This window comes from Notamacropus eugenii, chromosome 5 (assembly GCF_028372415.1).
Source record: "Notamacropus eugenii isolate mMacEug1 chromosome 5, mMacEug1.pri_v2, whole genome shotgun sequence".
Taxonomy (NCBI): domain Eukaryota; kingdom Metazoa; phylum Chordata; class Mammalia; order Diprotodontia; family Macropodidae; genus Notamacropus; species Notamacropus eugenii.
The window spans coordinates 44,753,484-44,779,227 of record NC_092876.1 but is presented as its reverse complement, the minus strand read 5'-3'; the positions used below and the strand labels follow the sequence as shown (position 1 = coordinate 44,779,227).

The 25,744-nt window shown below is 44.8% G+C and overlaps 2 protein-coding genes across 2 annotated transcripts in view; one reads left to right on the top strand and one right to left on the bottom strand.

Annotated features, from left to right (window-relative positions):
* LOC140507465 (uncharacterized) overlaps window positions 1-11,152 on the bottom strand; it is a 38,678-nt gene extending 27,526 nt beyond the window's left edge. Inside the window, exons 1-2 of the mRNA XM_072615546.1 lie at window positions 10,859-11,152; window positions 5,680-5,873 (exon numbers count right to left, since the gene is read on the bottom strand). Of these exons, the coding sequence (XP_072471647.1) occupies window positions 5,680-5,873; window positions 10,859-11,152 (488 nt within the window). The remainder of the gene's footprint in view (window positions 1-5,679; window positions 5,874-10,858) is intronic.
* A 5,148-nt stretch (window positions 11,153-16,300) lies between these two features.
* Window positions 16,301-20,960, top strand: HES2 (hes family bHLH transcription factor 2). The gene is made up of 4 exons (XM_072608717.1): window positions 16,301-16,454; window positions 16,550-16,645; window positions 16,848-16,944; window positions 17,081-20,960. Exons 1-4 carry the CDS (start codon window positions 16,359-16,361, stop codon window positions 17,359-17,361), a joined length of 570 nt encoding a protein of 189 aa, XP_072464818.1. The 5' UTR covers window positions 16,301-16,358; the 3' UTR covers window positions 17,362-20,960.
* The last annotated feature ends 4,784 nt before the right edge of the window (window positions 20,961-25,744 follow it).

Below are 25,744 nucleotides of genomic sequence, written 5' to 3'. Positions count from 1 at the left end.
TCCTGATCTTTTGACTTTAAGAGTCTCCTGAACTTGTTCCACTGCACGAGAGAAAATGAATGATGCCAGCTAGGTAGGGCTGGTTGAAAATTACCTGCTCTGAGCTTGGGTGCAGCCCTGACTGCTTTCCAGAACCCTGTCACTGTGCTAGGCTACACTTGCCCTTGGAGGCTGGCCTAACTCATTGAGTTGAATATGTGTCCTCGCCTCCCAAAGGAGAATTCCTGAGTTTCCACTCTTTTCTCCCAAACCAACCTTCCTAAGGACTTAGAAGGCAGTGTGGGCTAGTGGGAAGAGCCTTGGACCAGGGGTGGGGCTTAGCTCTGCCCTGACAATGCTAAGTGACTTGGACCCTGCTGGACCTCAGTTTCCCCATTGTAACCTAAGACCACTGAATTAATTACCTTACCAGTATGGTCATTATAGCCCTAACATTCTGTGATTCTAAAGAGTAAGCAGCATCTTTATTTCTGCCAGGATCTGGACTGGGGATGCTATCCAAATGTTGAGAGGCAGAGGGGGACTTGGGACAACTGAATGGGGTGTTCACAGCTAACTCAGCAGGTTTATCTGGTATGGAAACCTGGGGTGGGGGCTGAACTTTCTTAGCAGCTTTAGGGACCAGACATCCGCTCCAGCTCAAGAGACTTGCTTTTAGTTGGGGAGAGGGGGTCTTCCCCTCTTTCTCCAGTTTCCATCAGTCTCTATAGCCAACCTACAGTCCCTGGTTTTTGGTTTTCTTAGTGTAAACTGAAGGGAAGAGAGGAGAGGGGAGAGGAAGGGAGAGGAGGGGAGGGAAGGGGAGAAAAGGGGAGAGCAGGGGAGAAGAGGGGAAGAAAAGGGAGGGGAGGGGAGGAGAGAGAAGGAGAGGAGAGGAGGGAGGAGACAAGGAGAAAGGAAGAGAGAGGAGAGGAGGGAATGGAAAGGGAGGAGAAGGGAGAAGAAGGGAGAGAAGGGGAGGGAAGAAGAAAGGAGGGAGCAGGGGAGAGGAGGAGAAAGGAGGGGAGGAAAGAATAGGGGAGAGGAAGGGATAGGAGGGGAGAGAAGGGAAGGGGAGGGAAGGGAAGGAGAAAGTAAAAGAGAGGAGAGAGGAGGGGAAGGATGGGAAGGGAGGGGAGGGAAGGGGAAGAAAAACTGGGCTGTAGAATGGAGATCATATCCTCATAAAGGATGATAAGAATTCTCCAGCTAGTTCTTGACTCCAGGACCTTCTTTGCCCTTCTGGATGGAATGGGGTTGGAGAAGAAAATGATACAATCTGGAAATCCCTTCCGGAATCTCTTTGAAGCCCTCCTGGTTGTAATATGCATTCATTTGTTCCATTATAGAGAAAAGAGAGAATCAGTCACTTTCCTACAGAATAAGGCTCCCCACCCCCACCCCCAGGGCTTCTTCCCATGTCAAATGCAGGTGAATCCTTGCTCAGCCTTCCCTTTCCCAGGCAGCCCAGGTTCCAGCATGGCAGGAATTTTGACTTGGTCCCGTGGGTTTGCCTTCCCAGTGGAAGGGAGAATTACAGTTCATGTTCTCTCCTCCCTAGCCTCCACCATTAGTGCCCCCCCCAGGTCCCTTCTAGGGCCTCCCACTTCTTGCAAAGCTGAGATCAGGTTTCTAGCATTTGTAAGAGAATGGGCCCTCACCCAGCCTCCTGACTCACTCAGCCTTTGGAGGCCTGGGGAGGGGGGAAGGGAACCTTGCCTGGAGAGAGTTCCAAACCTCTGAATAATTCATAGACCTGCTGAACCAGACCTCGGAGAAAGCCGAAGCGCAGGCAGTGTTCTGAGTAGTTGAGAGGGAAGTGCCTCAGGGGGGCATAGTTCTATCCTACACTCTCAAAGCCCCTGGTATAATAGGTTTTCAAAGGCCCAAAGCCAGGGGTAGGGAACTTTCGGCCTTGAGGTCACATGTGGTCCTTTAGTCCTCAAGTGCAGCTCTTTGACTGAATCCAAACTTTACAGAACAAATCATAAAATTTGAACTTAAAAGGCCTCACTTGAGGACCTAGAAGGCCACATGTAGCCTCAAGCCTGCAGCTTTCCCATCCCTGGCCAAAACCAAGGATAAGAAGAAACCTGAGACTTCCTGGGTTTCCTACGAAACTGTCTTCCAAGCCCATTAACTCAGCCCTGACCCTACACCCCACCAGGCTCATCTCCACTGTCATAACTCAATCACTATATGAGTGTTTGGCTGGGGAGTTAGACCTCAAGCCCACCTCTCCCAATCCCTTATTTTCCTCAAGGCCATGGTGGTTGGAGAAATTGTCAAGTCATGAACACAGGGAACCCAAGTTTGGAGGAAAGGAGAATGAAATACTGGGAATGTAGGTGCTCAGACAGTCTCCTGATTTTCCTTTAGAATTATGGATTTACAGGTGGAAGGGACCTGAGAGGTCACCGGGTTCAACCCCCTTGTTTTCACATGAGGAAAATGAGACTGAGAAAAGTGACTTGTTATTTTTATAAGTCCCTATGTGTCACAAGGTTCCCAGTACCTAGCACCTAACATGGGTTGAGTAAATGCTTATTGCATTAAATTAAAAGTATACTGATATTGTGCTATAAGAAATGACAAGCAGGATGATTTCACAAAAATCTGGAAAGACTTAACTGATGCAAAGTGAAATGAGCAGAACCAGGAGAAATACTGTATACAGTAAAAGCAACATTGTACAATGAACTGTGAATGTCTTAGCTTTCTCAGCAATACAAAGATGGAAGACAATCCCAAAGGACAAATGATGAAGCATACTGTTAGCCTCCAGAAAAAGAATGGATATTGTCTGAATATAGCCAAAAACATTCTATTTTTCACTTTCTTTCATTTTTTTCTTCAAGTCTTCTTGTACAAAATGACTGATAAGGAAGTGTTTTACATGATTACAGCTATATAACCTATATCTGACTGCTTACTATCTCAAGGAGCTAAGAGGGAAAAGAAGGAGGGATAGAATTTACAACTTAAAAAACCTCAATAAACGTTAAAAAATTGTTTTAACAGGTAATTGGGTAAAGTATACAGGTGTTAGTATATATATGTAAAAGGAAAAAAAGTATATTGGCTTTCCCAACGTCACAAGATGTAAATTGCAGAGTTAAGATTTGAACTCACATGTTGACTCCAAATCTATTCTTTGCTTCTTTCAGGGATCTAAAGTTTAAGCCTTAACTTTTCTGATCCCACTACTTCAGATATTCTTAACCTTTTTTTTTTTTAATGCTGGATCTCTTTTGGAGTCTAATGAAGCCTATGGACTCCATCTTGGAATAATTTTTTTAAATGCATAAAATAAAATACATAGGATTACAAACCAAAAGTTACTGAAAATAAAGTTGCAATTTTTTTCCCCATTCAAGTTCAGGGACTCCCTAAAATCTCCCTAAAATTCAACTTCCCAGGCCTCAGGTTAAGAGCTTCTGCCCTAATCAATGCCCTAATCATCCTCAAATTATCTTGTATTTACTTATTTTTGGATTTCTGCCATAGCCTCCCAGTGGAATGAAGACTTCTTAAGGGAAATGTTGGTGTTCACTGCACTGACCATTGTGCCTTACAAACAGTAGGGATTTATGATTCATTGAACTGAATTGGCCCTGAAAGTCACAGCTATTTGTGAGAGAGGTTTTTCTTTTCAACCTTTCCAGGTCAGGCTTTTTTGAGGTAGTAATTCTCCCTTCCTTGATTGATGGATTCTCTGTTCATTCCCTGAAAAACAACCCCACAACCCCATAGACCTGTAAGACAAAGAAGCTTCCTTATCACTGACTTCACACATGTGGCAAGATCAAAGCTGGTGACAGGTGAGATTCATGGTGGGCTTGTGCTCATCAGCCCAGAACATCTGGGAGCAGGCTGTTAATAGCATTCCCAACCAAATCAGCACCTCGCACAGCTCAAGCAGTGGAGGGGAAGTCACTCAGGATTTGTTTTCTCTTGAGTCTCACACCGAGGGACTCCAGAGAGTAGCCAAACCCTGGGTGGCATAGCTAAAGAGACAGTAACAAATTCAAATCCAAAAATTATGGGGAGGGAGGAACCAGCCTCATGTCTAGTAGAATGGGGGCACTGAGCTTGCTTTGTTCCTTCTAAGAAATTTTCAGTGGGGCTTTGAAAATAGTGACTTTTACCAAATTATTAGCTATAATATCCTCATGAACTTAATTAAATGTCATAATTGACTTGACTCTCAAGTTGTTTTTTATTTTTATTTTTTGGACCATTCAGGTGGGGGAAGTAGAATTGTGTGTGTTCATCTTTCGCTGCCAAAGAAGACCATGCCATCAGAGAAATAATGACATGACTTGCACTTGACTTTGTTTTCAGTGAGGGAGGGCTGTGCAAGTTACCAGCTTCATTTCTCCTCCAGAGCCATCTGAATCCAGTGACCAGATATTCATCAGGATGACTGGAGATGACCCAGGATGAGGCAGTTGGGGTTAAGTGACTTGCCCAAGATCACACAACTAGGGACTATCAAGTGCCTGAGGTGAGATTTGAGCAGGTCCTCCTGACTCCTGGACTGGTGCTCTATCCATTGTACCACCCAGCTGCCCCTTTAGTAAGTAGAAGTGGAATACAATTGAAGTCAAGCCCCATAGATGCCTTAAAGTAGAGATCTGTTCCAAATGGATTTTGAATTGACTGATTAGATTATATTAGCATGAGGCCCCACTGATCTTAGATTGAGAGGGGATGATGCCCCTCCCCTGCTGTCTACAAGCTGATAATTCCAAGACATGGAGGATGTTGGGAGGAGAGTCCCAGAATCGACTGTTACCAGTGGGAGTGTTTTGAGTGTTATAGATGGGTAAGAGACTTCGAAAAAAGTATTTGGTAGAGCTCTTCAGCATTGAAGAGGGCAAGGGAGAGGGGACAAGACATGGCCAGATGAGTGCAGATGGGAAAGATCGCCAGATTCAGAGTCAGAGGACCTGGTTAAAATACTATCCCTATGTGGCCTTAGGTAATTCACTTAATGTTTTGGGGTCTCAGTTTCCTTATCTGTAAAAATGAAGAGGTTGCACTAGATGGCTTTTAAAGTCCTTTCCAGCTCTATCATTGGCCTCCCTGTCCCCCTACTGGACAGAAGGATGATTCAAGAGTGTATCATCTCAGTGTTCACCCTCTTATAGCACTTGGGCTCAGTAAGTTAGACCAACACTGCAAATTCACACAGGCTCAGAGCTAGCATCAATTTTTGTAGTAGTAGGCTATCTCAAACATGGTCCCTACTATGAGAATGAGGCTGGCAGGGGAATTCTTTTGCAACTCTAGCAGCTGAGATTTTTGATAGGTAGAAAAGAGGAAAGGGTCAGGTTTAAACCAGCTATTAGAAGGCCAGTGGGAAGGAGAGCATTTCAAAGAAGGAAAGGTAATCCTGGCTGGGGAAGGGACAAACACCAACTGGTTGGATGGTCCCTATGATAAGGAAGGGTTTGTCTTTCTTTGTCCAGAGTCATATGGAGACTCTTACGAAACTTCACATCTAAATTCTAGCAACATCTGGAGTACTTGAGGAGCGGTGGAGGGGGAGGATGAGACTTCCAGGGCAACCCTCAAACTAAATCCTAAACCTGGAAATCCTAGGAGAGTTGTGACTCTGAGCAAGAGGGACAGGCTGGGTATTTCTCACCCCCAGGTGTGCAAAAATGCATGCCCTTGACTTTGGGGTGCTCTTACTTTGGATAGTGGCTTGCAAGAAGTCGAAGTGAGGGGAAGTCTCCCTTGGCGGCAGCATAGTGAATGGGCAGGGCTCCAGTGTCTGTGGCTGAGGCAGGGTCACTCTCTCCATAGCGAAGCAGCCAGTCCACTAGCTCAGGATGACCAAACCGGGCAGCCAGATGTAGGACAGTGGCACCAGAATTGTCTTTGTCCTATAGAGGAAACAAGGAACAAACAATTATCAAGTTCTGTGTGCCAGGAACTGTGCTAAGCTATTTACAAATGTTTCCCCATTTGATCCTCAAAACAACTCTGGGAGGTAGTTGCTGTTATTGAACTCATTTTACTGATGAGGAAACTGAGGTAGACAGAAGTAGTTTGCCCAGAGTCATACGGCTAGTAAGCGTCTGAGGTCAGATTTGAGCTCAGGTTTTCCTGACTCCAGGTACAATGCTCTATCCACTGAGCCACCTGGAGCCAAAAGGGTTGGCTGATCATGTTGAAGTTGCCATGAGTGACCTATGAGCTCTTCTGTTTTGTTCTCCGGACATGTGAGGTCAGTACCCTTATGTTCCAAACTCTTAACTGTGTATACCCACTAACAAGGCAGAACAGTATAGCCCAGATCTTGAAAGTGTCACCACCACTGAAAACGCAAACCAGACCATATTGCTGAACCCTTCCCCTGACCCTTCTAGCCCACTAGAGAGAAAGAATGGTCTTTCTGTCCTATGGGGAAGGGGCGCTTCTTGCAAGTGAACACATCTGATTTAGGCTGGAGCCTTGGTTGAAGGAAAAAAAAAATGCAGGTGAATGTGAATGTAATAGAGGGGCCATGAGAAAAGATGAATACTGGCATATTGTTGGTAGAACTGTAAATTGTTCTAAAAGTTTGGAATTATGCTAGAAAAGCAACTGATCTTTATATATACCTTTTGTTCTAGTAGTATCTCTAGCTGGCATATACTCCAAGGAGGCAAAAGATGGAGGGAAATATACTATATAGACAAATATTTATAGCAACACATTTTGTAGTAGTAAAGAACTAGGAAGGATGCAGCTACCCCCATCAGTTAGGGAATGGCTGAACAAATTTTAATGGAACATTCTTGTGTTATAAGAAAAGAATATGAAGAATTAAGAGAAAATTAGGAAATCTCATAAGAACTGATGCAGACCAAAGTAATCATATGTAGTGGAAAATTTTACACAATTAACACAATAATATAAAGAAACCCAGCACTGATCCCAGAACTCTAATCAACACAAGGACCAATTGTGACTTTGGAGTATTGACAATGAAGCAAGAACTTACCTCTTGGCAGGGAAGTGATAGGCTTTAGGTGTGGAATGAGGTACCATCCTCATTTCCATCTTCATACTCATCACCACAGCTAAAATTTCTATAGATCTTTAAGGGTTATAAAGCTTTTCCCACATTTTATTTCATTTGATCCTTACAACAACCTTGTGAGGTAGGTGTAAATATTATTCCCATTTTGCACATGAGGAAACTGAGACAGAGAGAGGTTGTAACTTACATGGTCAGACATGATCGATGAGTTAATTAGTTTTGCTTAACTGTACTTGTTACAATGGAAGGGTCTATTAGGATTGGAGAGCTCCTCTGACAATAATTTTTCTAAAAAGAGCACATTAGGGACAGGTAGGTAGCCAAGTGGGTACAGCACTGGCCCTAAAGTCAGGAGGATCTGAGTTCAAATGTGGCCTCAGACACTTAGAAGCTGTATGACCCTGGGCAAGTCACTTAACTTTGATTACCTCCCCCCCAAAAAGGAAGAAAAAACCAAAAAAAGAGCGTCACTAATACATTAATAAATGGAAATATAACCAGAAAGTTTGTCAATAGATCACATATTTAGAGAAGAAGGCATTAACTTAGACTGATGCTCCACCCAAATATTATAAAAGGAAAGGGGAGACAATTTGAGAAAAAAGAATTACAGATTGGTTCATGTTCCCAATGGGACTGAACATAGATAATGAACAATGTAGGCAGTCCATCTTAGAGATGAAACTCAAGCAGAAGTGGGGGAGGAAGAAAAAACAATATAAAGGAAAATAACACAAAACAAATCACAACTTACATTAATTCAATGACCAAATTTGCTCCAGGGTGAAACTTACACAGTGAAATATATTTTCCTCTCAGCAGAGAGGTGAGGGGATGATTATAAGTATAGAAAGGGATACCAGACATGGTAAACTGTCACCTTGTTTTACTTAACTGAATTCTTTTGTAGGAGTGATTACTGGGAAGTACGAGTGATATTTTTTAAAAACTCAGTGAAACATTTTTAAAAAGAAAGTCTAAAAAAGAATAAAACATCTATTACACACACATACACACACACACACACACACACACGGACTTTTTTGTCCCCCTTATCCAATTTCCAAATAGAAAGTGTCAATTCAAGTTGGGAGAAGACTGATTTAGGGTTGAAAAATAAACTCAATGCCCTGGGCTCTTAAAGCATATGCCAACAAAATACCCTCTGGCAAGTTCTCCAGAGCTAGGAATGCTTCATTCACGTAAGGGAAGGCACACACTAAGTCTGCTGCTCTATTTCCCACTTCACTGAATAGGGTGCTTATTGACCATTACGATTGACCATTTCGTGATGAATTCTTTGACCACACTAGCTCATGAATATATCATAATTGATTTTTAAAATAGGGAGTTCAAAGATGACTTAATGAAAAAATCTTTATTAAATTAAATATACACGCATTTCACTTTAAAAATTGTTATTGAATTTTTAAAAAAGAGATTCTCAATTTTTAGGGGGTGGGTTTGGGTCTGTTATGTCAGTGTAGAGAACCCCCTAATAGGGAAATCCTGATACAGAGGAGAACATTTTCTGCAACATATTCATAAAGAATTGCCTGAGGGCACCAACATTTGCCTAGTATCACAGAGTTTGTCTGTGCCAGAGGCTGGGCTTGAACCCTGGACTTCCTGACTGCCGGGCTTAGCTCTAGTCACTAAATCAAGTTGCTTCTCACTTTCATGAACTTACTTTATTTATGTATTTATACAAATAGTTTATATAAGACAACTTCAAATTCTTTTTAGAAGCCCAGAATAAAATTGCTTATTGGGCTTCTGCAGTTGCAGCTTTTAAAAAAAGAGGTATTTGGGGGTGGCCAGTTGTATGATGGTGGTTTAGCTAATAATAGTAGGGTCAATCAGAGCATGAGATAGGGTCAGCCTAGAAGAGCCCTGGAACTGCTTTTTCCTCTTGCTCTTTGTTTCCACAGTCTAAACTTCGGAGACTGCGTCAAGGGCACAATGGATATTGCCATTTCACCAGTGGGCCTCAGTGAGCCCAGAGAAGTGGCAAAAGTCACAGAGTCCCCATGTGCTAGGGGAAAAGGAGAGACCAGGAGAAGAGAGTGGAAAAGTTCTCTCTACCAACTCCCTGTCCTTGTCTGACCCCATCAGTCCATTTACATTTCTCATAGTGGAGACTCGGATCTCTGGCCCTCAGTTGCCTCCAGTTCTTGACGGGTAGAAGGAGAGGTCTGAGTTGTTTTGTTGTAAGTTAATTGTGGTCTTGAAGTCAGGAGGCCTAGGTTCAAATCTAGCTCTAACACTTCTTTGTATGATTCTGAGTAAATTATTTAGAATCTTCAAACTTTTTGTCTATAGAAAGGTAATAATATTTGCCCTCCCTAACACAGTGTTCTTGGTGAGGAAAGCATTTTAGAAACCTTAAAGTATCATATTAATGTGAGTTGTTGCCTTGAGAAGGTGAATAAGCCCTCTTCTTAGAAGACCTTTTGGAGTCCCCAAGCCTTTGGCTTTCTCCACCCCAGGGGGTAGGAGTAGGGTAGGAGAGTAGGCAGATGAGTTCATCCAGAAAGGCTCTGGTGACCCCACCTGTCACTCTAGTGCTAAATTGTTTCTTAAGCTGCTGATGGTACATCCCAGGTTGCCTCTTGCCAATCTGTTGCTGCCACCCAGCAAGCTGTTTATTTCTAGGGCTTTGTATGACAATGAGAATGAGGCTGTGGTCATCCTTCCCCTTTGGTCCTTTCTCCTAGATTCTAAGGGATGGAAAATGACTCTTCCTTTAGCCATTTATGTTGGAGTTGAGCAGGGGTCAGAGATTGAGACCTCACTGTATCCTCATTCCCTTTCCTCACTAGTATTTGTATTCAAGGAAAAGCAGGTTACCATGAACAGCAATGGGTAGGGGAAGGGAAGTAATCAAAAAGTTGTCTGCATTTTCAGAGGGTGCAGAAAGGCTGAAGACAACACTATGACCTTCCATTAAGGTCTCCTATTCTGCAGCCCCTGGGCTACTGGGTAAGGGATCCTATCATAGGACCAACTCAGATTTGGAGAACCTGGACCAAAACACTGGATTGCTTCTTGGAAAAGGGAGTGTGTGGGTCTGGACCCAGACTCTGCCATAGTGTAAGCTCCAGGTCACCTGATAAATGAAGTTTGGCCTCTCCAAGGCTTTGGGTGGGTGATGGGATTGGAGCTGGTGGCTAGGATAGTTGAAGAACTCAGAAGCACTGAGGTCTAAGAAGAGCTGAGTGAAACAGAACTTATTTCCACCAGAAGTCTTAAAGTATGTTCTCCCACCCTCTGCTGGAGATGTTAGGAGATAAATCACAGTCATCAGAGATGGAAGCAGGATAGCTTTTTTCTATCTCTCTTTGAATCCTAAGGCCATCCCCTGAGGATGGTGGGGTATTACTACCTCCTGCCACAAATATTTGTTGAGTTTGCTGCAAAATTATGAACAAAATAAGATGCAAGGCTTGCAGTGAGGGTACAGGGTGAGAGGGAAGAAAAAGTAGTGGACAGAGGAGAGGTGGAAGAAAACCGAGAGAGAGGAACTTCCAGTCTTAGGAAATCAATTTAGACTGCTTTGTGTTCCCCTTCCCCTAGTCCTCATGGCAAGACAGGCGGATCTGTCTAGGTAGTTTCGCAAGCCAAGGCCTTAACTCTGGGATGGTCTGCTACTCTCCTTGGTCCTGAAGCTAGATATCCAGGCTTGGAGTCAGCGATAGGGGTGGGATCGCAGTTACTGGAGAAAGGGCGAGGGCTGGAGAGGAAGCACCCCTGGCTCCTTACGCCTCCGGGGGCTCAGCGTCAGGTGAAGAGCCCTGGATTGGGTAGCAGAGGGGTGACAGATGCGCTCCTAGACTCACTCACCTGCACTCCACAGCCTCCCTGTGTGAGGAGCCACTGGAGACAGGCGAGGTGCCCGGTGGCTGCAGCGTCGTGGGCCGGAGTGGCTCCGTTCCTGGCGCGGGCAGTGGCGGGAAGGTTCGCCTCCTCCACCAGAAAGCGCAAGCAGTGCAATTTGCCCGCCCTGGCTGCGTGGTGCACGGGCAGAGCATCTAGCGGGTCACGCAGAGTGGGCAGCAAAGAGCCGGCCCGCAGCAGCGCCTTCAGGGTCTCTAGGTCCCCTTGACGCGACGCCTGTAATGCCTGCTCCAGGGCCATGGCGGCCCTCAGCGTCCCGGGGGCGCCATGCGCTGTGTCCCCTTAGCCAGGACAGGCACCACCGTTAGAGGATCCGCGTCTCAGGCTGCTGACTCCCGCAGCCCTGGACTCCCGGGCTCCCGACCCCAAGGGTCTTGGCTATTGTCCTCGTGCTCCAGAAAAGTCTCCTATTTCTAACTCCTTCCCAGTCCTTCCTCTTCCCGGGACCCCGAAAGGATCCGCGCTTTGGGAACGCAGTCGGGCTTTGCCGCGGAATCGAGGGAGATGGAGTTGGGCTACCCTGGTGCCCCTCTCTTCTCCCGCCTGTCCGCTCGGCCTCTGTCTCCGCCCTCTGTGGCCCCGGATCCGCGACGGTGGCCAGGGCTAAGCAAGTCCCTCCCCCCTTCTCGGACTCCTCCCAGTTCCCAGCCCAAAGCTAGGTTTAACCTAGCCAGGGAGGAGGGGCATCCAGAGCGACAGCTTGAGAGCGGGACTCTAGAGCCCCCACCCCACCCCCTGCTTCTGCATCAGCCTTGCAGTTCAGCCTTGCAGTTGGCAGACCCAACTCATGGTGAATGACTGGAAAACTGCTCTCTGGGGCCACGTTTGAAGAAGGATAGAGCAGACCCCTTTAGCCAGAGCGGTCTGGAGTCAGCGCCTCCAGTCACAAATGATCAACTACTGGGGAGATGAGGAAACCTTGGCTGGATGGGAGAGATCGAGCTCTGGGCAAACAGCTTGGTCTCTCAAACCATTTCATACGTATAGAAAGGGAGGAGTCACTGAATAGTAATTGCAAGTTGGAGTAGGAAAGTCATTAATGAAAGACCTTTTAGTTCCATACCCTCATTTTCATAGAGGAGAAAAGTGAGTCTCAGAGAGAGGGAAAATGAGTCTATTAAAGACCGAACTAGAAGCCAGGTCACCTGACCTTCTAGACTCTTTCCAAGATCTTTTCTGGAATTTCTTTGGGGAAGGGGCAAACCTGGGTTAGAATTTGAGAATCCCGTTTGATTGATTGAGTTCACCCTCAAGAGGCCTAAAGCAGCCTACTGTAGAGGTGAGGGTGGGTCACACACAAAAAGCACCAACTTGAGAGACTTTTCCAGAGGCCAATTTGCCTGTGTAGAGAAAGAGGCTGTAAGTGTTGATCGGCAGCCATCACTGACTGTCTCTTTATACTCATCTCCTATCTCTGACTCCTTGTCTTCTCCGCTGGACCAGAGAGAAGGCTTCAGTGATTCCACAGCATGGCACTGTGAGAGGAAGCTACTTTCTCGGCTCCACTAGCTGAGGAGCCAAATGTATCTAGGGAAAGCAGCAGGTAAGTGTCAGAGACTCCTCTGGGAGAGTCACCAAAGCAACCCCCACACCAGGCTCATCCGAGTGGGACCGCTATTATCCACAGGCCCAATATCTGTTCTGGGCCTTCTCTTTTCTCCTTTTCAATCTCCTTTGCCAGTCCTTCAACAAGGTCACCACCTACGAACTGTGGGTGTCTCCCCAAACTCTTTCCTGGGCCCTTTCTCCCTCTATGATAGCTCCACTGGTGATTATACCAATTTCATTGCCTTTAGCTGTCACCTCTGTGCCAGTGATTCGAAGGTGTATATATCCAACCTTAGCCTCTTTCCGGATTTCCAATAGGCAGTTGGAACTGGCAGCAGCAACTGCCTCTTGGACATCTCAGGTTATATGTCCTTCAGGCATCTCAAACTCAAAATGTCCAAAACAGAATTAATTATCTTCCTCTCTCCCTAATATTTCTGTCTTCCCAACTTCCTATGTTCTGTGAAGGGCAATCTATCTTATCCATTTCTGTCTCTCCATTTATACAGCTGTCAACCTGAAGCAGGCCTTCACCTGGGAGGAGAGAGCTCCAGCATCTAGGTTGATCAGAAAATTATTTGTGAAGAAGGTTGCCTTTTAGCTGACATTTGAAGGAAATTAAGGATTCTTGGAGGCAGAGGTGAGGAGGAAATGCATTGCAGGCACAGGAGACAATCAGTGCAAAGACTTGTTGAGAGGGGAGATGGAATGTGGTGTATGAGGAATAGTAAGAAGGGACCATAATGCTTGAAGGGCAGTAGTGTGTCAAGATGGAAAAGTGTCTTGAATCCCCGTCACAACCTCTTAAATGGCTTTAAATCCAAAACAGAGGAACCGAGATCTGATCCTAGACTTAATATTATTAAGACAATTAGCCTATGTAGGACCCTTCATTTTCAGAGCAGTTGTTACTTCCCCCCAAACTGTATAATGTAGTTTTGATATTCTCCATCATCCTTCCCATGGTCTTTCCTTCATCTCCTAGTGCTCTCTTGTGTCTCTTTGACTACTCAGATACTCTGTTTTGGTACTCCAGATAAGACAATCAACTCCTAATATGCTGTTAGTTTCATTTTCCAGAATAGAGAACTCCATTTAAAACTCTCACTCCCATGGTTAATGGGAAAACAACCTTATTATTCATAACAAATGCATTTATTTCATGTGTAACAAGGAGAAGGCTTTGTTTTATGGTCTCTGAGTGAGATGCAAAGATAGGAAAGCTTTAGTTTTGTTTTATTTGGTGTGAATGATTGAAAGGTTTAACCATCCCATGAGATGTTTCTATTATTTTTTTTAAAAAACAGCTAATTGATCAATAAGCCTAAAGATTTTCTCTTTGTGGGTATTTCTCCATCACCTGCCCCTACTATGTAAAGAACAGGGGTTAATAACTGGCAGTTCACTTCTGAATGACTGTTGAAGATGGTTTTGAGCATCCATAAGGGTGTGAGTCAATTAGTGTATAAATACATTTTTGTGTAAACCTGTACTTTAAGTGGTCCATGAATAATTTCAGAAATAACTTCAAAGGGGATCTACTATTTATATCTTGGAGATGCATGAGAAAGACTTAGCAAGACACACCTGGATAGTGAGGCATCTATAAACCTACTTTATCCTTCCTTTGAAAGTTGGTCTTTGCTGGTTGGACTCCTCTTCACACTCTGAAGTCTAATCTGTCTTCCACTCAGCTGTCAACGTGATCTTCCTAAAATGAGGGTCTGATTACATCACTTCCTTATTCAAGGAGCTCCAGTGGCTTCCTATTACCTCCCGGATCAAATACAAAATCCTCCATTTGTCTTTTAAAGCAGCCCTTTATAACCTAGCCCCTTCCTACCCTTCATTCCCCTCTCCTCCATCCCCCTACTCTTCAGTCCAGTGTCCATGGCCTTGCACAGAATATTTCCATTTCACAGCTTTTGCTCCCATGCTGGAAACTCTATCTCTTCTAGTCTCTGCCTCGTAGCTTCCCTGGCTTTTTTCCAAGTGTGAGCTACAGTCCCACCTTGTGTAAGAAGCCTTTTTCAGCCCTCCCTAATCTTAGGGTCTTCCCTCTGATATTACTCCCAACGTATCCTGCATATACACTGTTTATACATGGCTGTTTGCAAGTCTTTATCATTTGACTGTGAACTCCTTGAGAGTTTCTCCTTGTTTCTACTTCTTTTTATCCCCAGCTCTTACTACATACATATGTGGTAAGAGCAGGGGACATATAATAGGTGCTTAATACATGCTAGTAGTTCCAGGATCTCGCGCCCTGAGACTGACCCCTCCTCCAATCTGACTAGTCTCTTGCTTCGACACCCACTGTACGTATTTCCTTTAGTGTTCAGTTTACAGACCCTCCCAGTCGCCAAAGTGAGGGAATGTCGGGTCGTTCAGTACCTGGGACAGCGTCTACCTGTGGGGGAGGGGAGGGAGAGGGGGAATTCCGTCTTTAAGTGAAAGCCCTGCGACTTTGGAAGCCAACACTGCTTTTAGGTGCCCCAGGGCTAATTGGGGAACCCCGCAGAGCTCAATCTAGAACTCTTCCCCACCGCCTTTACTCTAAAGGTACATTCACGAAGGGATGTTCCTGGGTTCGAGAGCAACTGTGAGCCTCGATTTCAAGCACAGCTTGAATTCAGGAACCGAGCGCATCTCTAGGCTCATTGCTTCAATCGTTGGCTTATTCCTCATATCTCCCCTCCTCCTTCCCTTCCCCCACTCGCCTCAGCAGCTTAGCCCGGCTCTAAGCGCTGGGGAGAGGGGCAGAGGGAGGGGGAGTTAGCTCCGGAACTGCCCAGCACAGATGAGTCCAGTCTGTTTGCAATAGCAAGTGACAAGAGACCTCGACGCAGGGTGGGACGACTGTGCATGACTCTTTAAGGGTCAGAGAGTGATTCAAAACTGTAGAAATCTTTAACTCCTCGAGGTCCGAAGGAGTGAGGGATCGGTGTTCTTTAAGGCTTACCGGGTGTGACCTAAGGAATTCAGGGAAACGCCTCCCCAAATATCCCCATATTTGCCTCATGCTCCCATTCCTCGAGCACGTTTAAAATGCTAAAACCAAACCAAACCAAAATAAACCAAAGCGGGGGCCGATGGGGGAACCAGCTAAACCCTTAATAGTTTTGTAAATGAGGCTCACACGGCGCAAAGTCTTAATTTCATGGAGAGGGAGGAGAAGGATGTACACATGTAGGGACTATGTGTAAACCAACAGGAAACCAGAAGGCCCAAGGTTCTGGAGAGCAGATACCTAGAGGCGGGAGGCGGTGTATAAAGAGTATTACTGATTACAGATTTAGAGGAGGGATGTCATGGGTGGGAGCACCCTCCTCTTAGTCCCTAGATTATGGGCGCATGTTAAGTAGTAGTGGTGGGCTAGGAGACAGGGATGGAAGGTAGATGTAGATGAGATAGTGCTGAAGAGATAAAGGAAACCTAGGTTTCTACTGGAAGTAGAGTAGTTAATTCCTTCCGAAGCTCTGTGGCAAACCTTACCTTAGTTGTCTAATCTCCGGGTCCTAACCTTTGGATTGCCTCACAACTACAATCCTGGCCTGACGTCCCAGTCTGAGAGCCCTCACTCCCCCGGGCGCCTCCTCCCTGTCTGCACCTTCTCTGCCTCAGGGCATGCTGTCTCGATGCCAACGCGCGAACTAGGAGCAGATGGGGCCAGAAACTGTGCCCTCTCTCCCGGGGGATCCACCCCTTCCTCGTCCCTCCCAGTCTTCTTCTCCCTTCTCTTCTTTAACAGGAACAAAGCCAGGAGGTGGAGCCGGAGGGCGGGGTAGTTCCTTATAGTCAGGGTGGAGATGATCTGGTGAGCATTGCGGTTCGCACTGGTGACTAGTGAGCTGGGTCGGCCTGCCTGGCAGCTCCACAATAGTTTGGAACTAACTGTATGTCTCCCTACAGCGCCGAGCCGGACGCAGGGAGTGCATTCCAACCTAAGATGGGGGTCCCTCGAAGGCCAGGGGACGCTGCAGAATTGCGCAAGGTAAGAGACACAGAAGCCAGCGGGGGGTGGTAGAATTGGGAAGTAGGAAAAGCTAGAAAGTAACAAGTCTTGCATGAACTTACTTGTTCTCTCAGACGCTGAAGCCTCTGATGGAGAAACGCCGACGGGCGCGCATCAACGAGAGCCTTAGTCAGCTAAAGGGTCTCATCTTACCCCTTATCGGCAAGGATGTGAGTACCCGCTAAGCTGGGGATTTGGTGGAGGTCATGGAGGGAGCCAAGAGGGTGGGAATCGGTAATGCCCCTGGCGGCACCCCAGCCGGACTGGGGATCCTGGGTTCTGGGAGTAGGATTTTGGCTGAGAAGTCTGAGCCCGGTGAGGTGGAGCGCAGCGACGCAGCCTCCTAGAACCCTCTTCCCTTGCTCCCCGTAGAGTTCCCGCTACTCGAAGCTGGAGAAGGCAGACATCCTAGAAATGACAGTGCGCTTCCTTCAGGAGCTGCCAACGTCCCACTGCCATGCGGCTCCCAGTGAGTGACCTCTAGGCTAACGGGATCTGAGTCAATACCAGCTTGGGCTGTTTCCCTCACCCCCACCCTGTCTCCAGTTCCTCACTTCTTTTCCTGCAAGTCTCAGAACTTGACTGTTCACCTTTTTCCTTTCTAGCCTTAGCAGACAGCTATAGAGAAGGATATCGGGCCTGTCTCAGTCGTCTGACCCGGGTCCTGCCCACCTGCAGCCTCCTGGATGGCGAGGTGTGCAACCGACTCCTGGAGCACTTGCACCGAAGCGCCTCGGGCCAGTACCCTGTGGGGCTCTCGGACTCCCGTAGCAGCCCCAAAAACTTGAGCTCTGAGTCTCCAGATAGAATGCGGTTGGCTTCCTCTCCTCGGGGATCTGGCTGTCCTCCTGGCCCTCCACCTTCTGGACTCTGGCGCCCCTGGTAGCCCCCTTAGAGGTGAGGGGGACCTCTTTCGGACCTATATTTATTTGGAATCACAGGGATAGAAGAAAAATGGTTGGAAAATCTCCTCTGGGGTGAATGGGGTTTCTTGGGCCAGGTGGTCTATCTGTTTTCTAGGCCCCAACTCCATCTTCCAGCCTTTTCACTACCACTGCACTTTGTAGCTTTTGGTTTCTTCACAGAGGAAACTAAAAGGTTTTTCTTCTTTTACCTGATAGGTTTTGTTTTGTTCAATGTCCCCTCCCCCAGTGTCCCTTTTGCAGAAGTACTGGACTCTCAGGGTCACTCTGCTGATGGGGGAGGGGAGGACAAGGGCCCAGTGCACTTGAGAGGGAAACTCTACCCTAGCTTGGATGTGTTGGCTTCTCCTGGTCCCCAGAATGAATGTTAATTCCATTGGAGGCAGAAGATCTACCAGTCCCTGGGACTGGGGCTTTTCTATTGGGGACTGCTCTTCTAAAGAGATGACTGGGGATGTTACCAGCACTGAGCTGCCTGAGGCTGCAGGATGACCTCCCTCTACCCTGGCCCCCAGCACCAGGACTAGAGTTCTCCTGATGCAACCCTGACCCCACCCCAAGGGAGAGGATAGGTTGTTCAGTGGGTTCTTTGCCCGGGCCTGCCTCCCCACCTGGGACAGGCCAGAGCAAAAGCAACTAAATATTGCCGGCCTCAGAGCTGACAGTGGAAACTCTGGGAGAAGAGGAAGAGGGGATTGGAAAGAGGCACCTACTTACCCAACAAGGGGCTTCAGTGACTTAGAAGGCTTTTCAAGGCACCACAATCTGTTTGGTAAATCCAGATAATCATTTCTGGGTCCTCATCCCAGAAGCCTACTGGGCCTGCAGGATCAAAGCCCCTGGGTTTGCCCACTCACCTCCTTTGCTCTGCTTTGCCAATCACCCACTCACATTTATCAAATGACTACCATATTCAATGCCCTGAGCCTCCTGGGAGCCAGAAGCCTGCTTTGCTCAGGGCACCTAAAATTCAGTCTCTAGACTGGGACTGCTTTGAGAGTAATGATATTCCAGTCCTAACACACAGAGCTATGGAGAGAAACTGAGTCCAGGCTATGCTTATGGGAAGTAGCTAGGTCTTTTCCTCTTTTATTTCTTCTCTGCCCTAGGTTGCAGGGAAAGACACCAAAGTGAATGACCCTTCTTTCAGGATTCCCAATTCATATCCTTCTCCAGAGCCTGAATTTTGGCTTTCCTCAGTTGCTCTATATCTCTACCAGACTTCCCAAATCTCCTCCTAATCCCTTTGGTGTCTTTAAGCACAGGGAGAAGGAATCTGCTAGACCAAGGGCATCTGGGGTCTCTAGGTAAGGACCTAGAGTAATATTATCTGAAGTTTTTGTTAGAAGGCTGAGGGCCATGAGTCTTCTGGAGGATATAACTAGTAAACATACGCGGCTAGTTTTGAACTCAGGTCTTCCTGGTATATTTATATATACACATTATGTATAGCTTTGATGCTTTAGGATATAAACCCGTATATGTAGGTGAGAAACTCTGTTCTCATATTCTCATGACTAGTTCTATTGACTAAGTTTGGGACTTCTTTTTGTGGGGATTTCTATGTGACATTTTCAAAATGAAAAGAAGAGCTATTTGTATTCTCCCCTCCTCCTGCCCCACACACATATTCTTTCCTAGCCCCTCTATCTCCTATGCAGAAGGTTCCCCTGTCAGATCTGAAGTTGACAATATTTAGTTACTTTTGCTCTGGCCTGTCCCAGGTGGGGAGGCAGGCCCAGGCAAAGAACCCCACTGCACAGCCCATCTTCTTCCGTGGGGTGGGGTCAGGGTTGCATCAGGAGAGCCTATTGGTTCTAAAGTCCAATATGTTTCTAGTCGGGTTTTTCTGGATGAAAGTACATCCTTACATCTGCCTTCTTTTTAAATGCCTTGCGTAGCAACCAAACAAATAAATGTTTGTTGGTGATGAGGATTAATTGACCTCTTTAGGAATATCTCTAGTTCCTGGATACTATGAATTCAGAGAAACCAGTCAAGGGCAGGGATGAGGAATTCCCCATTTGTGGTCTTTGAATCCTTGGGAACAGTAGAAAATTCACTGCCAAGATCTGGTGGAGAAATAAGGAAGCACCTTCCTGATTCTTTTCTGCCAGTCACACCCTTCCATTTCTCACAGTATGGGTAGCCAAAACCAAACTGTTGACAAACTCATAAATGGAAAATTAATTCTTTTTTTACCCTTCCCTTCACATAGAACCTGAAGATTATATTTTTTAAAAAATTGTTATTTTGTACCTGGGAAACTGGAGGAACTTTATTGAACATGAGCATTTCTATATACATGACATCAGATAAACAGTAGATTGCACCTGACTTGTATAGCCTGCATTTTTAGAAAAAATATAATAAATTCCACATGTGGGTTTCAAAGCTGTCTTGTTTGTGTCTGCTTCTAAGCCTCCAATTCTTTTCTTTGAATTTAAAAAAAAGCTACAATGATTCTAATTTATTTTCTTCTCCAAGATTATACTTTAACTGTGACATCAAGTGTAGCTAAGAGGATCTAGGCCATGAGACTAACTGCTGCTGAGTTCCCTTTCCAGGTCTTGAAGTTCTTCTACCTGAATCCAAGGCAGGAAGTAGGTTTGCATATGTCCCGGTGTATCCTAATTTCAGGTTTCACTCACAGCCTCATGATATGAATTCCAAGGTAAGGTGGTAGAAGTCCAGCTGCAATAGTCTGTCTGTATGTCTGTTTCTCTCCCCTCCCCATTGGAAATTCTGTTCTTGTTTCTTGTGTAGTAATTGAGTTGACCCTTGAACCAAATATAGCTCACATTAGTGTGGAGCTGGGCAGTATTTCAGACGATGCTGCAAATCTATTTTGAAAATAGCATAGTTTTGGGTGACTGGACTTGAGGGAGAATCTGAAGTTGTTTTGTTCAATTACTTGCTCATGAACATTTTCGGAGGCATTAAATATTTGTTGTTGTTTTCCACCATGTCTGACTCTTCATGACCCCTTTTTGGGATTTTCTTGGCAAAGATACTATAGGGATTTTGCCATTTCCCTCTCCAGTTCATTTTACAGATAAGGAAACTGAGGCAGACAACATTAAGCAATTTGCCCAGAGTCACACAGCTAGTAAATGTATGAGGTCAGCTTTGAACCCAGGTCTTCCTGATTCCAGACCTGGCTCTCCATCCACTGTGTCACCTAGCTGCCCATATTAAATACAATAAAATCCCTATTATAATTTTGGTTTTAAGGAAGGAATAATTTAGTCAATAAATGGATTTTCTAGTCATTACTGTCTGAGTTGTTTGTTGGAGGGATGAAGGCCATGAGTCTTTCTAGGCACAAGGTTATTGATTAGGTGCTTTAGGATATAGAAATCATTGTCTCTCCTTGACAGACTTCCCTTGTTGTAGGGACACTATTGAGTGTATAATACTACATTTATAGGGGACTATAATGTAAACTTCTTGGGGTCAGGGACTGTGTATATTACTCATGTTTGTATCTTTGCATCCTCTATAACACCTCACACAATGTCTTGGGCATAACAAGTGCTCAATAAATAATCTATTAAATGAATGAGTGAGTGAGTGAATGTCACGCTATATAGACAATTTGATAGCTAGACAGATAAGGTACTGAGTAAATGCTTACTATATACGAAGACCTGTGCTAAACAGGAGATGCAATGAGATGGGGGAGGGGAAAGACAATCCACTAACTTCAAGAACTACTGTTCTAAAGGGGGAAGACAATAGGTAAAAAGGGGTTTATAGAGGAGAGTAGAGAGCCAGAATCCTTTCAGCAAAGCTTCCATGTTTTCCCATAACTTGTGTCTTCCTGTGGCACAGCTTGATCTCCACAAGTCAATTACTTTGAGTATCTTATTTTAATGACATCATCCTTAAAGGGACAAAGTCTGTTCCTGGAGGGTGGAAAGCATGTTGTGATTATCATCATCAACAACGTGTCTGAGTCTTTTGGTATATGAAGGATCTTCTCTCCTTAGGTCCATTACTTCTACATAATTCTTCAGGAGGAAATTCATGCTATTTGAGCACCATAGAAAACTTATAATTTGGTCCCTTGGTTTTTTTCTCCATTTCAGTCCATAAAACCCAAACCTGTTTGGAAAGTTAACTTCCTAGATAGAAAGACAAGAGAGATGTAATGGTATAGTGGGAAGACTGCTGCCCTGGAAGATGTAAGTTCTTGTCCCAGCTCTATCATTAATGACCTTTGTGACCTTACAAGAGTTGCAACCTCCCCAGAATTCTATGTTCCCAGTTATAAAATGAAAAGGTTGAACTATATGGTCACTGAGGCCTTTTCCAGGTCTAAATCTACAATTCTATGGTCCATCCTAAGCTTTAGTTTCCTATCTGTGAGATGAAGAGGTTGGATTATATGCTGCTGAGGGTTCCTTCCAAATAGAAATTCTGTGATTCTAACAACACTACGTCCTTATTTAGGGAAAGATAAATTGTACCTATCAAAGACTTCCTAATTCAACTAAAGATCCTTTCTTGTTAATTAATGTAGAAGTATTGACTTCACAGTAGTGTGTTGTCCTGGATAGAATTCCCCTCTTTAGAGGTAGGAAGACCTTAGTTCAAGTACCTCCTCACACTCTTACTAGCAGTGTGACCCTAGGCAAGTCACTTCACTTTTGTCTGCCTCAATTTCCTCTTTTGTAAAACGGAGATAATACCTCATAGATGAGGCTCAAATAAAATAATATATGCAAAGTGCTTTGCAAACATTAATGTGCTATGTAAAGTGAGCAGGTTGTATTGTTAGACACTATGAAAAGAAACTTTTGGGATTGGCTTGTAACTCATAGCAAAAAAAAAAAAAAATTGGCAAAACTCACTCCCTGTTCCCTAAATTAGGACTGCCATTTCCTCTTGGTTCCTTGTAATCCTTTTCTATTCAGGCACTTCAGTGACTTCCTATGGAGCTGATGTTAAATTAGAGCTGAAGATCAAGGCATGGAAGGAATATGTGGAAATGCAAGCCTGCCACCCCACACACCCCCAGGAGTCTCTGGGTCAATAGCTCAGTGGAAATGTGAGCCAAAAGACACAAGAGTTGAAGCTTTTGCAAGTGACAGTTGCATGTTGGGGCTAGGTTCTTTACCTAAGGCTGGAAGATGAATCTTACACTTCCTAGTAGAGCACTGGAGTGTAAGACTTACCCAGAAGGGTTTGGCCCCACAGCTCCTTACTGTTGTTGTGAAACAAACATACCAGGAGAGAAGCATGGCATGACAGCCATTGCAGCCTTCTGGGTATCTCTTTATTGTTAGCTCACTGAAATTGACCCATTTTTTCCGAAGAGGCAGCTGGATTGGGTCTCGATGGTCAGCCCTTGACAAGACAATCTACTAGGTGCCAAAGCCTAGCACAAGGTGAATTCAACTATCTCTTCTTTGGTGGGTGCTCAAATCAAACTGTTAATGATTCAGTTTAAAAATGTCAAGAAGGAAACCATTTTGCTTCTTGGATATAATGGCCAGCTCCTCTGATGGCATCTCTTTGTCTGCTCCCATGAACCCTTTGGAGTCTTATTGCTTTATTGGCTCAAATTGACAGGTGAAAACCTTCTATAAGACTATCTCTATGCATCATAGGACTTGAAGTTTCAATCATTTACATACAAATAAACTCATTCTATAGCTGAATGCATCTTTGATGAGATAACTCCCATTTTTGTTCAATCCTGTTCCTCAAACATTTATTAAGAACCTACTTTTGCACTGCAAAATCTCATACTAGTCATTCCTTCATCATGAGCACCCTTTTGGCTGAGGAGACACAGGTATCTGTTGTGTACCTTCCTTATTTTACAAGTGTAGAAATTCAGGCTTGAAAAGAGGAAATATCTTACCCAGAGTCACATATCTCTTTAGTGTCAGAGCCAAACATCCAACCCCGGTCTTTTGATTCCCAGGTTTTTTCTTCCCACCATACTGCTCTGCTTGTCTGCAAAAAGCCCTTCTGAAAGAACTCAATTTTTTTGCAGGTCTCCACCTGCTACATTGGCACCAACTAACTGTGAGGTCAAGTGTAGTTTCTGTGAAAGTAAGAGCATGATATCTGACTGCCAAAGGGGATTCCTGTAATAAATGTTTACAAATTACTCTTCTATCTGCTAAATCCCAGGCTCTCCCAGACAGAGCTTCCTGTTAGTTTATCTAATAATAGTGATAATAATAGCTAGCATTTACATAGTGTTTTAAGATGTGCAAAGTGCTTTATATATATCAGGATAGTTGGGCATCTATGGAATCCTAGATTCTCTCTGGCAATATCTATTTTAGATGAAGGCAAGTATATGTAGCCATGGCCTCAGAGGCAATTGAAATAACTAGTGCTCAAAAAAAAAAAAAAAAATGAATCCAACCCTCTAAGGTCCAGATGAGGTAAAATTGTTGACATTTTTCTGCAGGAGTTTTCAGGTCTGGTAGAAGGAATTATCTGGAAGGTGTGAGAACATTCTATAATTTTAGGTAAATATTACTATGGAAGTTCTTGCATTTATTAGAAATAGCAGCATTGACTTTGTAGATTGTAGAGAGATGCATACCAGGTAGAAACCTGCAGAAAGAGAAAATTCATCTTTGAAGTCAAGGGAGATTTCTAAAGTAAAGATGATCAAAACAAGACAGTATCCCATGGGAACCATTTTTGGTCTTTCATTTATTCAGTTTAGATTCCTCCTGGTAATCTTTTCCCTAACATTCATGTAATCATTGTGTATATTGTATTGCCTGGTTTTCATCAATTTCTAGAAAGGTTTTCAGATTTCTTTAAATTCTTCACATTCGTCATTTATTACTGCCCAATAAGACTTCATTACATCCATATACCACCACTTATTTCCTCATTCCCCAACTGATGGGCACTGCTTTGGTTCCAGTCTTTCCTACCACAGGTATTGTAAACATTTGGGTACATGTCTTTGGAGTGTCAGGTCTATTTTTGCCCTCTTTGAGCCATATGTCCAATAGTGGGATCAATGGGGCAAAGGATACGAACAGTTTAGTTCCTTTTTTGGCTTAATTCCAAACTGTGATCAAGAATGACTGGTATAAGTCACAGCTTTACCAACAATGTATTAATGTGCTTGTCTTCCCACACTAAATACAACTTAAGAAAGAGAGTTCGCCTTAATTCATTATTATTCTGTCCTGAAGGAGATCTGTATATGGTTATTTGTGTTCATTAAAAACGCAGCTGCCTGCGGCTTTCTGGGGCTCTAAGACTACCTGGCTGTACATTTCAGGGACTCCAGATGACTGGGTGTGTGTGAGTTCCTGGTTGTGGGTGGATGTCTGTGTTTGAGTGACTGCAGAAGCCCTGAGGGAGCTGCCCAGGCTTGTGGGTGAGAATAGCAGCTCAGCCACCCACCGAGGTTCCCAGTGACTAAGTAGTTTCAGTCAGGGTTTCCAGAGTCCTAGGCAAAGCCTCAGGCACTCAAAGGAGCTGCTATAATACCTGGAATAATAGCTTCACGAGCGTGAGAATGGGGTGAGAAGACCTGCCCCACATGCACACGTGTATGATATTTCAGTCAGACTCTCTCCTGAGGACCGCATGGAGCAGACAGCAGGCTATGACCCGTGCACCTCTCCTCAGAGTGGATCCCAGCAAGAGCCCAAAAGGAAACAAGGTTCTGCCCTCAGACGAAAACGAGCATTTCTAGTGAAAAGGGACCCCAGGACTGCGTCCTCCGGCATTTATGGGACCTTAAAGGTCTCAGGGGGTGTATACAGAACAGTGATTTGAGACAATATAACCAATCAGCCAATTTAGAACTTATTATATGCCAGTCACTGGACTAAGGTAAAAACAGCCCCTGCTCTCAAGAAGCTTCTGTTCTAAAGGAGCAGACAAAGGCAAATAACTAAGTACAAAAAACCCCCACACATACAGTGTAAGTGAAGCAATGCCAGAGGGAAGGCATTTATCCTGAGATGGGGGTGAGGTTAGGGTGGGGAAGGTTTCTGGAAGAAAGTGGGATTTGAGCTGAGTCTTGAAGGAAGATTAGAATGAACCATTTCTGGACAACTCAGAATTCTAAAAAGTGACTTTTTGGGTAGAAGACTGAAAATAATATTTTTAAAATTGGCTTTATTGATACCTTTAGTTTTTGCCTCACAGTCTTCCATGGCTATGCCTTCCCTATCCTTTCCCCATCCTCAGTTGACTGCATAGCTTTCTATGTTTCCACCCCAAATAGTCACATGGACTATGTGTGCCCAACCTGTGGTAGAGCATTCCGAGCTCACATTGGTCTGATCAGCCAGTCGGACATACTGAAATTTTACTTTATCATGGTGATGTCATTTTGGCCCTCTT

What these genes read in the sequence shown, in the direction of transcription:
- HES2 (XM_072608717.1), top strand. Translation starts at nt 16,359, where the DNA reads ATGTCTCCCTACAGCGCCGAGCCGGACGCAGGGAGTGCATTCCAACCT. An exon ending in ACGCTGCAGAATTGCGCAAG is followed by an intron (nt 16,455 to 16,549) that starts GTAAGAGACACA and finishes TTGTTCTCTCAG; the next exon opens with ACGCTGAAGCCTCTGATGGA. An exon ending in CCACTGCCATGCGGCTCCCA is followed by an intron (nt 16,945 to 17,080) that starts GTGAGTGACCTC and finishes TTTCCTTTCTAG; the next exon opens with CCTTAGCAGACAGCTATAGA.